Consider the following 14947-nt stretch of genomic DNA (forward strand, 5'->3'; position numbering starts at 1 on the left):
TTTACAGGGGACATAAATCTACTCTCTACTTAAGCAGGATATTAAGAAACAGAATATTCTGTACGAGAAGCTAGTACATAAACTGAAGTACATTCATATCACTGATGGCTTAGATTCCTCACTTCAGTAAACAAGAAATAAAATGATATTTCACCTTTCTGTTAAAAAAAATAATTAGCTACTCAGCTCCCATTGAGGTTAATGTGAAACATGTCTATATTCTCAATCACCAATTTTAAAACCTTTAATAGCATACAATTACTATTTAGGGGTATGAAATACGTAGCTACACAGATAGAGCAAAGAAACATTATGTTTATATGACAAAATCATTTTACAGAACATTTAGAAAGATTAGGAAAAATAATTTGGGGTCATATCCTCATCTGAGTACATTGGCAAAGCACCAGTCAATGTCAATGGAGGTAAACTGATTTACACCAGCTGAAGATCTGGCCTTTGAGATATACAATTGTAAGGGTGTGCAGTTTCCTAGTAGGAGAAGCATGTGTACTCTGTTATTACTAAACATGCATGAATTGATGTACTCTGAGACTTACACTAACAGATTTTTTAAAAATCTTTTGGACCCCAAAATGACAGCATCTTTTCTGCCCAGCACATATGTACCTGTTTACTTCTGCAATTCCAGGATTCTGCATTGTGAATTGACTCATCTTTTTTAAATGGTGGCTTAATTCTTCTTTGCCATACCTCAAAGTCTCTCTCAGTAATCATTGCATATTTATCCTGAAACCAGAGCAAGCTGAGTGCTTTTTCCTTACAATTCACTGTGCCACCATCACCTCAAGAAATCAATCTCTTTGCAAGAGATAGCACAAAATTACTCAAGCAGTGAGTGCCAAGGGAATGCAATGTCAGCTCCTACCCTGAGTAACTACTTTCAGTGGGATTACCTTCTAAAATAACTTTTGTTGTATGCTCTATAGGGCTTGGGCATCCATTTATCATACACTAACTCTAGTATATTTGAGAACCGGTAAAACTAACAAGAAATCCAGGACACGCTATTTGCAAGACACAGTATCAGACCCTTCTTCATTCTACTATGTGTCCAACAAGGGTGCATTTTTTAGATTATAGTTAATATGCATTGTATAGAAAGTAAATCAAAAGTGAATGTACACATTAGTTATTTTAGCACATTTTAGGGGTAGTAACTATTGCAACTACTACAGTTATAAGATTTTTCTTTTTTAATAAACATCAATTATTAAAGTAAGTCTAAAAAGAGAAAGAACATGGAATAGCCAGTAAGTCTACACTGTGCTATTTACAGTTTTGTATACAAATTTAACATGTAATGTTAAATCTTAACTAGTATTTATATCTATAATCCTAAATCTACAGATTTTGATTCTAGGGTTACACACCCAATTCCCCAATTTCTTGCCTCTCTTCCCAGCCCCAACATTCCAACATCCAAAAACTTCGCTTAAATCTAAAACTTCACATTTCCAGACCAGCAGCCACCATCTTACTTGGACTGTTTGCTGATGACATGACACTAGTCAATGAAAAAGCTAACAAATCAAATTTTGCATGCTGGCTGTCAGGCATATTGCATTCGAGTTCCTGTCATTGCTGCTTCAGATGAATCATCACACCCAGGCTTCCCTCATCCCCACATATATACTTGCAAATATCACTCTTTAAATATTCATTTAAATCACGAACAAACAAAATGAAATGAGGTAACAAGTACATAATTATGCTCAAGTCAGAAATTTATTTGAAAATTTTTTAGAATTTGACAAAATTATCAACTTCTACAGAAGACTGAAACAACTACGCCCCTAAAGAGTAATAACCCCCCACCCCAAAATTGCTTTTGCATCAGTTCAGCTGACATTTTTTCCAAACTTGATGAATAAAAATAACAAAGATCCATACAAAATAGTGTCCCTTGTAATGATTAAGAGCCTGACCCAACTCCCAATGAAGTCACTAGGAGTCTACGACTTTATTGGGAGTTGCATAAGGCCTTAAGTCATCACAACCAAGTAAAACAATTTCTCACAATGAGAGATGTGTTTAACTTACCTTTCCCAGTCTGGAAGGTCTTGAAGACTTTGTCTTGTAAACGTCACTAATCCAGTTGGTTCTATTTAAAAAAAAACAACAAAAATCAGTAAAACATACATTATTAGCTGTAGGTTTCAAGTTTTAAAAGCTTACCACTTAAAATCATTCAGAGACTAAGGCTACAACACATGTGGTTCTTACTCAGGAATATTAAAAACCAATTTAAAATAAAAATGCTGGTTAAAATAAATGTTTGCTTCTCCTAAAAGGAAAACTGAAGTTTGATTTCCTCACTGACAGTGTCAGTGTTCAAACTGAAGGAAATATATGTGATGATCAAACTTTCAACTCCTTGCCCCCACTTCTTTTTACATCTATTTATTTCTGCTGGCTGATAAAAAGAGAAAGTGGGGGTATGACATGTGTCATAAGTTGGGGGTATGATTAATGACCATTCCCAATTTGAGCACATGAAAGTGTTTCTTTTCAATATCAGACCACGGAAGGAAAGCATGTTGTTTCTCAGATATTCCACTTAAGCTTTAATCATCATCACATTGCCTTGGTAGCTCAGGTGAGAGCAGAATGTGTTGCCATAGGCAAAAATCAGACTTCAGACCCTGAGCAGGCTTCAGTCAGCAGGTCAAGAAGCACTACATGCAAGTAGTAGGGCAGCATCGTATGTTTTCAGTCAAGAACCTTGGCTAATTAACATGAAGGACTGATGGATTCCAGTGGAAGGAAGTTAATTATCTCTTGAAGCAGGTGAGAGAGGAAATGGGAAGATTCCTGGAGGACTCCAGCCCTCAACAGAAAAAAAGATGTGTCACTAATAGACGCATATTATAAGAGATTACTTCTATTTATGCGACTTCCTTTTGTTTCACTAAAAATGTGTTTTAGTTGCAGCAACAAAAAACCAGTTTTTGAATATTTGGAAGAAACTCATTTTATTCAATCTATTCTTTATTATTATTCCCTCTTTTCTATGGAAAAGCATTCTTAGCGTGAGAGACATTAGAAACTATTAGAGACAATAGCAGCGTCATCTCAACAAAAACATATTTTAAAACTTCTATTCTCTAAGAACTCTTACTTTTTTGCAAAGCATAACATATTCCTCAGAAGTGTTAAATATTCCTGTAATACTGTTAGAAATGTTATGAGGCTATAAAGACTTTTACAAAAAAAGGTTAGCTTAATTTTTTAGAGAGAAGGTCTTGTATTAATCAAGTGTTTCCCCACAAGGGTTCTGTGATATTATGGAAGTGACGTTTCACAAATTAAGCACACACTTTGAGTAATAAGCTTTGGTTTACATATATTACATTGTATTCTGTTACAGGAAACTCAATTACGATTTATAATAAAAGGGCTGGGGAATTAAACATTTAATTTCCACTCATTTCCAGAGCTAAATTACTTCAGTCTTAATTCATTACACAGAGGGGAAAAGAAAGGGGGGGGGGGGAAGAAACAGAGTCTCTTTGAAAGTGCAATACAAGTTATTAATTACAAGTAACTTCAAGCAAGAACACTTGAGAATCCCATTAAATATTATTTGGAATTATAGTGTAAAAAATTCCAATTCACCAGTTACATAAAATCAGTTGGGATTATGTTCTAAGTATATAAGGAGGCGGAGCAGCTGTATAACTTAGAAGTAGGAGGTTGCTATAATTCAGTCTGCATGTAAACATCTTTTCACTCACATGTAAAAATGCAATAAGCTATACACAAAGTTACATGCATGAGTCTCATTCTACTCTTGACCTTTGTGGATAACAACTATTGACATCAATGAGACTTTGGTGGGTATATTAAGGATAGGATGTGGTTCTACTAGTTTGCATGGTGGAAGAATAAGTCAAAGGAATGACTGAGTCAGATAAAACGGGAATCTTTTTTAGGCCCAAGTATGGGAGTGGTTTTTTAAATGCCATTTTGCACCTGAATACCTTAAAAATGTCTTTTAAAAACCCAAACACTTCTGACTTGGTATGAGTTAGTTATGAAAGAAAATTAGTATTCGTTACACGTTAGAACAAATGATTTTCTAAAATAAAGTTTTAAGAGTAGAAAATATCATGATGTTTATATGGAGTATGCCATCAGAAAATCTTTAACATCAGACCAAGATATGATACTTCAGATATAAATTAAGATATATATTATATGAATGATTACTAAGGCTCCATGTTTGTCACAGAGGTAGCAGAAGTCAGGGATTCCATGACTTCCTGAGATCTCCATGATTTCTGCAGCAGCTGGTGTGGCTGACCACAGGGCTACCTGAGCAACTGGCCCTGGGGACAGTTGCTCGGGCAGCCTTGGGAACAGCCATACCATCCACTGCTGGAGCAGCTCTGCAGCCAGCTGCTCGGATGGCCCTGAAGGCAGCTGCACCAGACGCTGCTCTGGCGGCCCCAAGCAGTGGCTGATGCGGCAGGCCCCGGGGACCACCTGAGCAGCAGTCCCGGGGGTGGTGGGAGCCGCCACAGCTCAGGGGCTCCCGGCAGTGACCTGGGGCAGTCGTAGCTACCACTAGCTGCCCGGGACTTCCCTCCCTCCTCCAGCAGTGGCCAGAGCTGCCACTGGCTGCCCAGAGCTTTCCTCTCCCCCTAAGATTCAATCAGAGGTATTTACGGTATAAGTCACAGACAGGTCACAGGCCGTGATTTGTTGTTTTTCTGCCCTTGACCTGTCCATGACTTTTACTACAAATATCCGTGATTAAATCTTGGCCTTAATGATTATGCATACAACTAGAGCATCGTAGGTACACGTTTATTACAATGAGTGCTCAGCCACATATATGTATTTTACAAGTTTATGTGAATGTGCAACCCCATGACAATGTAAGAAGCTTCGATTAAGAACACTTGGTATATTAACTTGAATCTCAGATAGCTTATATAGTCTTACTGGAGTGTCCTGCTACATAAATGCATTCTGAGCATATCCTGTCAGGCGGCTGAATGCCTTAAAATCCAATTAAGTTCACGGGAGCTGGGGGAGCCCAACATCTCGCTGGGCTGCTCATCTAGTTGGGTTTATTTTAAATGCGGGTCAACTCTCTTATGAGCTTTTGGGGAAGAAGGAGATAAAAGTGTTTGGGGAAAAAATGAAAAAAGCTGCATTACTGCAATATCAGACCAGAGATTTTGGATGCACTTAAGCCAGTAAATTCAAAGTTACAGTTTCCTGGAAACCATTATCTTGACAGTGAGGGTGTATTTATATGCTTCTAACTACAATGTGCGTGAGTGCTCTCTCTCTCTCTCTCTCTCTTTTTATGGACAACAAAGAGAATGGCAGTTAGCAGCATATGGAATAATTAAGATAATACATATATTTTAATTACTGAATAATCTGCTAACTGCCGTACTCACATATTAGAGAAACAAAGTGGCTTAGGTAAAAATCTTTTATTGGACCAACTTATGTTGGTGAGAGACAAGCTTTTGAGCCACACAGAGCTCTTCTTCAGGTGTGGGAAAGGTACCCCTAGCTGAAGAAGAGCTCTGTGTAGCTCAAAAGCTTTTCTTTCTTACCAACAGAATTTTGTCCAATACAAATTATTACTTTACCTACTTTGTCTTTCTAATATCCTGGAGTCGACACGGCTACAACTACACTGCATGCTCTCATATACACATACACAGTGTTAAAGTGTGTGTTTGTGAGAGAGAAAGCGCATGCGCATGTGCATGAAAGTTAGCATCTTACATAACAATTCAACACTTTATATATTCTATACCTCAGGGCAAAGCTACAGATCCTGTGGGAACCAGTATTTTCAATTACTTGACTTCTCTGTTCAAAACCTTCACCATAACATTGTATTGCTATAGATTTTTCCAGTTATTATACATTCTCTATGTTTTTGCTTTGCAGCTCAGACTAAGCAGCATTTTTCACAGTATTCAAAAGAAATGAACTAATAAGAGGATATACTTTTTTCTGTGACTCTTCTAAAGTAGCAGAAAAGCGTTTTAAGCTTTTCAGGCTTCCTTGGCGACCGCCCTTCAAACAACCTGAATAAAAAGAAAGATATAAAGTAACTGAATTAGTTTCAGTGGCACACAGAGTAATAATTAAGCTGTTTAATAACAGTGATCTGACTGGATTTTGAAAGTAATAGAGGCTTCTCTAGATGTTTAATAAGATGAAAGTGTCACGCTCATTTAAGTTGAAAATAACAAAGAAAACAAATGTGATTTCTCTGTTCAAAAAGGACTGTAAATCAGAGGTTAGTTACATAATTTTCTCTCTTTATCTATTAGTAGTCACTTACACACTCTAATTAAAATCCACTTTGCCTGCATAAAGCCCAAATACATTAGCTTTAAGCAGATGAAGTAGAGACACTAAGGAAAAAAAATCCATCCAACAACTAAGTGTCAGGTTCCAAGGCCCTTCCACAGCCATTATTCTCGTCTACAAGCTCGAAACCACAGACCTTCCACAGCATTTGTATGGGGTGTGGATATACAGCCTTCCCCTGGCCTGCCCTCAGTGTTGTATTTACATGCTGGTCTACGCACGCTGAGTGCAGAGACCTTTTCAGTAGCACCTTGGGGGCATGAGGCACACTTGCATGGTTGCTCAGCCAGTGAACAGCCTTGGGGAACCTCTACAGAGTTTAAGTGGTGCAGATAGCCTTGCACTGGCCCTCCAGAATGGGGTTAATTTAATCCCACTAGTATTAAGTGGCTCAAACAACAAATTATTTTGATTAATTAGATGCAAAAATACTACCATCCTTATTTTAAAGGGAAAAAAATCCTTAATGAGATAATGGTACACAACTAAAGCTTCAGATCTCCTTGTAATCTTCAGGTCTCCAAGACACTAAACTTTTAATATGTTACCAGTTTCCTTAGAAATAGGTGCCCTTAGAAATAGAAGTTCAGAGAAATCTGTTAAACTTATAAACATATTTTCCTGGTTTTCCCCTACTTATCCTTCATTACATTATTATTTATATTGCAAAAGCACCCAAAGTATACCAGGAGTTGTAGAGACATACAGGAAGACAGTCCCTGCCCCAAACAGTTTACAGTGAAAGGCACTGATCCTAGAGCAGTATTCCCCATAGATTTCAGGAGGACTATTCAGGTGAGAAAAGTTACATGTTTGTTTGCAGGATTGGGTCCTAAAATGACAAAAGGCAGATAACGTGTGAGGAAAAGGCATACAAAATACAAAGTGGTCAATGTGACAAAGGGCATATGTTTTGCTAGTTCTTTTTCATCCTATTTGGTTTGTAACATACAGATCATCTACAACTACTCCTCAACCTAGCCATGGTTAGTTCCTTCAAAATGCAATACAATATACATAAACTACCCCAATTGCTCTAGCATTGGTAAGTTTATAACAGCTTGTAAGAGGACAGTTGTGGATAACAAATCACTTATATGATAATAAATAAAAAGTAAGTTATCCTCAACTGCCAAACTAGCTACTCATCTATGCATGACTCACTCATTCCCTAACCTGGGTTAATTAGAACCACATATCCCACTGCCTCCCACTCCTCAAATGCCCCCTTTTGCGACAATGGACCACAAAACAAAAGAAAGGACTGAAATAAACTTCTCCTTATTTGCTTCTGGCAACCACAATCTGCCATCTCTGTGGTTCCTTACTGCTAACTAAAAACTGGCACCAAGGCCAACGTCTGTTCCACAGAAAAGCTGGTAAAGCATTTGTTGGACAACAACCTCATCCCTACAAGACTAAATACACCATTTCATAAAGAGACAGATCTGAGCTCATGTATATTTACAAATTCAAAAAATGGCAAACCCAACACAAACTCAATATTTTAAATTAGAGATGAATGAACTCACCGAAATATTTTGAGAGACCACAAATTTGGGGATTTTTTTTTTTTTGAGAACTGAAAAACCAGAAGTTTCCAATATGTCATTCTGCATCTGGACCCATATAGGTGGACCCAGGGGCTTGTGCAGAATCCCACTGGAGTCAATCTGATTCCAAACAAACACAATGGTCTACCCAACCAGATCCAACAGCAGGACTGGGACCAATATTAGCACACACTTTTCCTTGAACTTAAAACACAGAATTTAAAAGCAGCACAAATTACAGAGTCTACTTTCTTTTCTCTAAGGTCAGGATTGACAAATATTGATGGGAAAGTGTGAGAGAAGTTTACGCTGATATTGTTATTACTTTGCTCAATAATTTCAAAATTCTTTCACAAACTTAGTGCTCATGAAAGGTGCCAGACTGACAATCGTGGAAACTAGAATCTATCTACAGAAGAGCTACAGCATGGGCAGCAGGCATGCAAGCTTCTCTGTGTTATACCACTAATACTTTTGAACTTTGAATTGTAGAGATCACGTCTGGGATGAAAAATTCATTTGGTTGCTATATCTATTCCATGCTTGGTCTCTCTGATGAGATTGCCAAAAAGAACACAATTTAGTCCTGTTTATAGGGATTTTGTAATGTGAAAAAAAGGAAACCTGTCCTCTGGGAATTGCAGCTGAAACTACTAACTCATTACATACTGGCTGCCTGGACGAGCAAATATTAAAGAGGTCTTGTTTTTGTTTTGTTACTGATCTGGACTGGACTGGTACTAGGAACCAAGAAGTGAAAAGCTGCAAATCCAAATCCCAACACCCTAAGCCATCAAACTCCTCCAGACAAAACTGAATTTTATCTACTTACACTTGTAATAATCATGTTAGGAACGAAAATAACGTAACATTGTTCTTCAGAAATTTCATTGCATAGGGAAGACAACACCAGCTACCCTTTCTTCTGGATTAAAAAACAAAACAAGAACAAGAAAAGCTCTACTTTAAATTACCTACAGGGCTACTACTGACATATAGAAATCCATTTATGAAAATGTAAGTTATGAAAAGAAACTTCCTTACTTTTAGCCATTAAGTGAATGCATTCTTTCAGTCTTAATCAAAATACTATTTTTACTGCATCATCTAGCTTCCAATAACCTGCACTTAATTTGGTTTCCTATAAAATGACATGGCATTGTTATTGGTAACACATAATGCAATTTGTCTGGAGGGAAGAACATGGGGGGCTTTGGAAGCCATATGCCTTGAATAAGAAGTTCACTGAAAGATGTCAGATACAGTAGAAGTCCTTGGGGCTTAAGATCTCATTTCTGAAAACCATTCTTTAAGTATAGCAAAACTGGCTGGGAATGGGAATGCAAAGTGACAGAATGTTATTCATCTACTTCCTTGTAGTGCAAAGACAACCCTGCTTCAAAAGCAGAAAGCTTTAGGTGAATTCAGCCTTCTAGTATTGAAATGGGTTAGATTTTTCATATTTAGAAAAGACGACTTACATAAGAACTATGTGAAGAGGGTGTATTCAATGTGAACAGATTATTTTACTGGGAAATTGTTATTCAATAAAAAAATTAATTGGGATAGGGGAAGAGAAGGTAAGTCTCTAGTCCTGGTTTCACTAATCTTGGGAGGAGGGGGGAATCTGTAAACAAGGACTTCAGGAAAACAAATTTTACGTGTACCCCTTACCTCAAATTTTAAAATGGGGTTACTGCAAGCACTAATAAAGTACAGAGCTTGTAGAGCTAAGGAGGTAAGTTGAAGCAGCAAATCAAAGCAGCAAAATAAAAATAAATTAGGTATGTGTTAAAGGTTTTTCCTCTAAAAACTTGTGACTTTATTTTAATGTTTGTGCCCTTTATCTGAGACAGTTTATACACAGGACTAATAATGTGCACACTAGCCTTTTTCTTCTTCAATTTAAATTGAAATAACGTTTAGGTTGCAAATAAATTTGTTAATGTCAACCAAATGTTCAATGGATGGCTGTCCTCCTCACAAAGCCAACAATGATTCCGCATAACAGACAGCTCCTGTATAGAAAAAGCCAAGAACTGGAACAGCAGTCCTTAGTGTTGGCCTAACTTTCCCACTGCAGTAAATGGGATTTTTATCATTGATTTCAATGGAGTGGAGAGAAGGCCAATGCAGAGCATCTTTTCAGAAGTATTTGGGTGGATTTCCTAAACATGAGAGACTTGCTAATCATCAGATGGACGCTTTTGGCCTTAGAATCTATGAATTGATTTCCTATTTCCTTCTCCCAGTTCCAGTATTTTTTGCATTCTTAAAACAATGAAGAGTTATATTTACAATCAAGAAAGTCATTTATATAAAATATTTTTCTTGGACAGTTAGTTTCCAATCTAATTGTTTATATTTAAGATAAAGCCTTCATTATTAGAGCTTTATTCCATGGCGATAAGTGGAAAAAAGGATTTCATGAGCAAAGGCCAGTTAGATGAGAATATAAATCAGTGCATCTCCCCTAAGCCAGTGGTCCCATATTTACTTGTGAAGAAAGATGTAACCCTGACACTAGCCCCAAATCCATGCCCACTCCAATCAGAATAATTCTGAATTCATCACAATTAATGCTGGTTCAAATCAAAGAGGTTAACAAAATGAAGTCTTGGAGTGGCAATTTAAGTGGGGGGGGGGACCAATGACTGAAAATACTGTATGTATATGCTATGATTCATTTCATAATCTCCACGTAGGCTTATTAATAATTAGTGAGTTTGTCAGTACAGATCTAAAATATGGTATAGCAGCCATACTTTTTAAAATCACTTAGCAATACAAAGCATAGAATGAGAGAAACATTTTAGTTCTTTGCAATGTTGAGACAGTTAGAACAGGAAACTTCTATTCATCTGAGGCTCATAAACATCTCTAGAAACTCAGGACCTGATTCAAAGGCCATGGAAGTGAGTGAAAAGGTTCCTATTGATTATAGTGGGTCCTCGAATAAGCCCCTAAACCAGGGGCTGGCAACCTTTCATAAGCAGTGTGCCAAGTCTTCATTTATTCACTCTAATTTAAGGTGTCATGTGCCAGTAATACAGTTTAACGTTTTTAGAAGATCTCTTTCTATAAATCTATAATATATAACTAAACTATTGTTGTATGTAAAGTAAATAAGGTTTTTTAAATGTTTAAGAAGCTTCATTTAAAATTAAAATGAAAATGCAGAGCCCCCCGGACCAGCGGCCAGGACCCGGACAGTGTGAGTGCCACAGAAAATCAGCTCGTATGCTGCCTTTGGCACACATGCCATAGGATGCCAACCTCTGCCGTAAACCCTTACATTTATCAGCTTATGAAAATGCATCCAAAATGTAATCTCAGTACGCAGTTTAGTTCATTTTTTTTTAGATTAAGAGATTAAATGATCAATTTAGAAGACTTCCAAACTGCATTAAAGTTGACCTGCATGCAGATGGGAGGAAGGGGGGAGGGAAAGAGGTATATATGCCTTTATTTATTTATTTTTGGCAACACTGTGATGAATGATGAACTGAAAGATTGTTGGGGTTTTAAAGTGTTTCACATTTGAAAAGAAATTACATTGCTGGAGAGCTTCTTGAACGACTACAGAACTAGCTGGATTATAATATCAAAAGCAAGCATGAAATCTTCAAAAAAAACCCCCAAACAAATGTACGAACAACCTTTTAGGCCTTCCCTATAAATTATAAAGCAGAGGGTCATTGTTATGGCAGTAAGCTTATTACCATAGTAACAGAGAGAGAGGGTTTCAACAGCACAAACCATTGCCCTAACCAAGCTTCCACTGAAGTTGGTGTGAGTTTTACAATGAACTTTAATTGGAGCAGAATACGGACAATGATGAATGCTTGTGAAAATCCTGCCCAAAAATTTATTGGAGAGCTAAATCTCAAATTACATCTATATTAATATGTACACCCAAACCTTAACATACACTAAACAGTCTCAGTTTATTAGTTTCCAAAAACTCAGTTTAAACACACCTACTTTTTCTTCCCACACCAGACTAGTCTGCAAAGTGCTCAAAAGGGCTGTAAGGTCAGCCACCTTCCACATATGACAAGCCAAAGGCCCTATTTTCAGAGGCGCAGAGATCCACATTTTCCCATTGACTTCAATCTGAGTTTTAGGTGCTTAAAACCTCTGAAAAAATATAATCAGACCCTAGACTTCTATTCTCTGTCTGAGAAAGTGAACCTATTCCAGAGCCAAGTTTTCAATTGCAAGAGTAGAGCTTTTTTTCCCCTGAAGGAAGGGAATAGGAGATGGACGAAAAACACACAAATATTTTATCTAAATAAATGCAACATTCCCTACTAAGTCCAAACACATGAACAACTCATGTCTCAAGTGCATATGCATCAGACAATTAAGTATCTTTCAAATCTCCAACATGGAGACAAAGCATTAATAGAAATTACTAGGACACTGGGGAAACATTAATATACATTTGTACAACAACCTCGAGAATCAACTGTCTCTACATGAAACCAGAAATATCAAATATTAATTTAATGGTGAGGTCTCTAACACCTGTACTTGCTAACATGAAGCTTTAAGTGAATTGGTCAATATGCAACATTATGGAAACATTTATTCCAAGTATAGAGTTTTGCAGTTTTAAAAAGATTAGGTTTAGTTACGGCACGATGCATATTATCTGGAATTTTTCTTGAGCTCTTTATGATGACAAGATCACAAAAAAGCAATTCCCTGAGTGGAATGTAGATCATCAATTTACCAATATAAGAATCCAAGGCAAGAAACCATTAATACAAATTTTAAGAATTCATCCAACTAAACTGCACTGTAAATCAAACTCAAAGCATTGCAAGCCCCACTTTAAATTGAAGTAATTGATAAATTACTTGCAACTACACATTTTCATCCAGTAAACCACTTTTGCTTTGTGCAAGAGTTCTGTCAAACTGCCACACAGATACTTCAATTTACTAAGGAGACAGATGCAAAAAGTCTGCTGAGCTGACCACTGAGGCAATCTACAATTTATCTTTGACCTTCTAGCTTCTAAGCAAAAGCAGCAATGCTAATCAAATTGAAGACCTTTATATAGATATTAAGATATTCTGAGGAACCAAAGAACAGGCAGGAGTGAAGGTCAATAATAAAAGTAAGCAGACTTGTGGGAGCAATATAATAAGCTATTCAGTTAACATTAGCACCCAAACAAAATATTCTGATTTAATCTTCAACTGTTTTCAGTGTTTATGTTCTGAACATAAATCCTATACTTGAGAAGAAAAACCATAAAAAATTACAGTGGTTATGTTCCAACAAGGGCTGTCAAGCAATTAAAAAAATTAATCACGATTAATCACACAAATAAAAAAATTAATCGTGATTAATCACACAGTTAATAATAGAATACCATTTATTTAAATATTTTGGATGCTTTCTACATTTTCAAATATACTGATTTCAATTACAACACAGAACACAAAGTGTACAGTGCACACTTTACAATTATGTTTGATTACAAGTATTTGCACTGTAAAAAAAAAAACAGCAAAAGGTTGATTTTCTTTTTCAGTTGTTCAGTTCTGTAGTTTCTGCATCATAGTGTTGCTCTTTTAAAACTTCTGAAAGCATGCCCCATACCTTGTCCCTCTCAGCTTTTGGAAGGCACTTCAGATTCTTAAACCTTGGGTCAAGTGCTGTAGCTATCTTTAGAAATCTCACACTGGTAGCTTCTTTTTGTTTTGTCAAATCTGCAGTGAGAGTGTCCTTAAAATGGACAGCATGTGGTGGGTCATCTTCCAAGATTGCTATAAGATGAAATATATGGCAGAATGCAGGTAAAACAGAGCAGGAGACATACAATTCTCCCCCAAGGAGTTCAGTCACAAATTTAATTAACAGTTTGGTTTTTTTTAAATGATCATCATCAACATGGAAGCATGTCCACTGGAATGGTGGCCGAAGCATGAAAGGGCATACGAATGTTTAGCATATCTGGCACATAAATACCTTGCAATGCCGGCTACAAAAGTGCCATGCAAACGCCTGTTCTCACTTTCTGGTGACACTGTAAATAAGAGGGCAGCATTATCATCCATAAATGTAAATTTATTGTCTAACCGATTGACTGAACAAGAAGTAGGACTGAGTGGACTTGTAGGCTCTGAAGTTTTACATTATTTTGTTTCCAAGTGTAGTTATGTTACAAAAAAATTACATTTGTAAGTTGCACTTTCACGACAAAGACAGTACTTGTCTGAGGTGAATTGAAAAATACTATTTCTTTTATCATTTTTAAAGTGCAAATATTTATAATAAAAATAATATACACTTTGATTTCAATTACAACATATAACAGAATACATATGAAAATGTAGAAAAATATTCAAATATTTAATACATTTCAACTGGTATTCTATTAACAGTGAGATTAAAATTGCAATTAATCATGATTAATTTTTTTGTTAATCGCGTGAGTTAACTGTGATTAATTGACAGCCCTAGTTCCAATGTATTAGTGTGCCACAAAAATATATAATATGACAGAGTATGTGGTGGGATAGTGATAGTGGTGAGGAGTATTTAAAATAAACAATTTCAATATTGTATGGTTAGAAACAAAGAATATTCTAAAAACGGTCTTTAATTTTACACTTTGCTTAAAATTTTGATTTGACTGAAACATTAAAAATGACATCACGAGATTGTGTGTTTATTGTGTAATTACTTCTATATAGAATTTACAACTTTACAATTTGTTTACAAGTAAACTTCTCCCACACCCCAACTGCAGCCCCAGTTCAAAAAAGTACTTAAGAACGTGCTTAATGGCTTTTCTGAAGGCCTCATCCAGTTAGTCTGGGCTGTGTTCTTTCTGGTTCCTTTACCATCACCAGCAAGAGAGATTCTGTAACTGGAAACTAACTTGGCAACATGCTAGTTAAGAAAGAAAATCAGCTCTCCATCTCACTGCTGTATTACAGGAGTAAATATATGTATGAAGTATAGGCAGCTATGACTCAGACATATAGAGATTAGATTAAATG

General features: G+C 36.5%; 1 protein-coding gene across 10 annotated transcripts in view; it reads right to left on the reverse strand.

Annotated features, from left to right (window-relative positions):
* Positions 1 to 14947, reverse strand: part of PARG (poly(ADP-ribose) glycohydrolase) — a 131586-nt gene that overhangs the window by 33397 nt on the left and 83242 nt on the right. For all 10 annotated transcript variants that reach the window (XR_007775087.1, XM_050958570.1, XM_050958567.1 and 7 more), the window contains 2 exons: positions 6004 to 6083; positions 2065 to 2125 (listed from right to left, as the gene is read on the reverse strand). Coding sequence is in view for 9 of the 10 variants with exons in the window: in XM_050958570.1 (XP_050814527.1) it covers positions 2065 to 2125; positions 6004 to 6083 (141 nt within the window). In the remaining variant the exon portion in view is untranslated. The remainder of the gene's footprint in view (positions 1 to 2064; positions 2126 to 6003; positions 6084 to 14947) is intronic.

The sequence above is a fragment of the Gopherus flavomarginatus genome, chromosome 6, assembly GCF_025201925.1.
Source record: "Gopherus flavomarginatus isolate rGopFla2 chromosome 6, rGopFla2.mat.asm, whole genome shotgun sequence".
NCBI lineage: Eukaryota > Metazoa > Chordata > Testudines > Testudinidae > Gopherus > Gopherus flavomarginatus.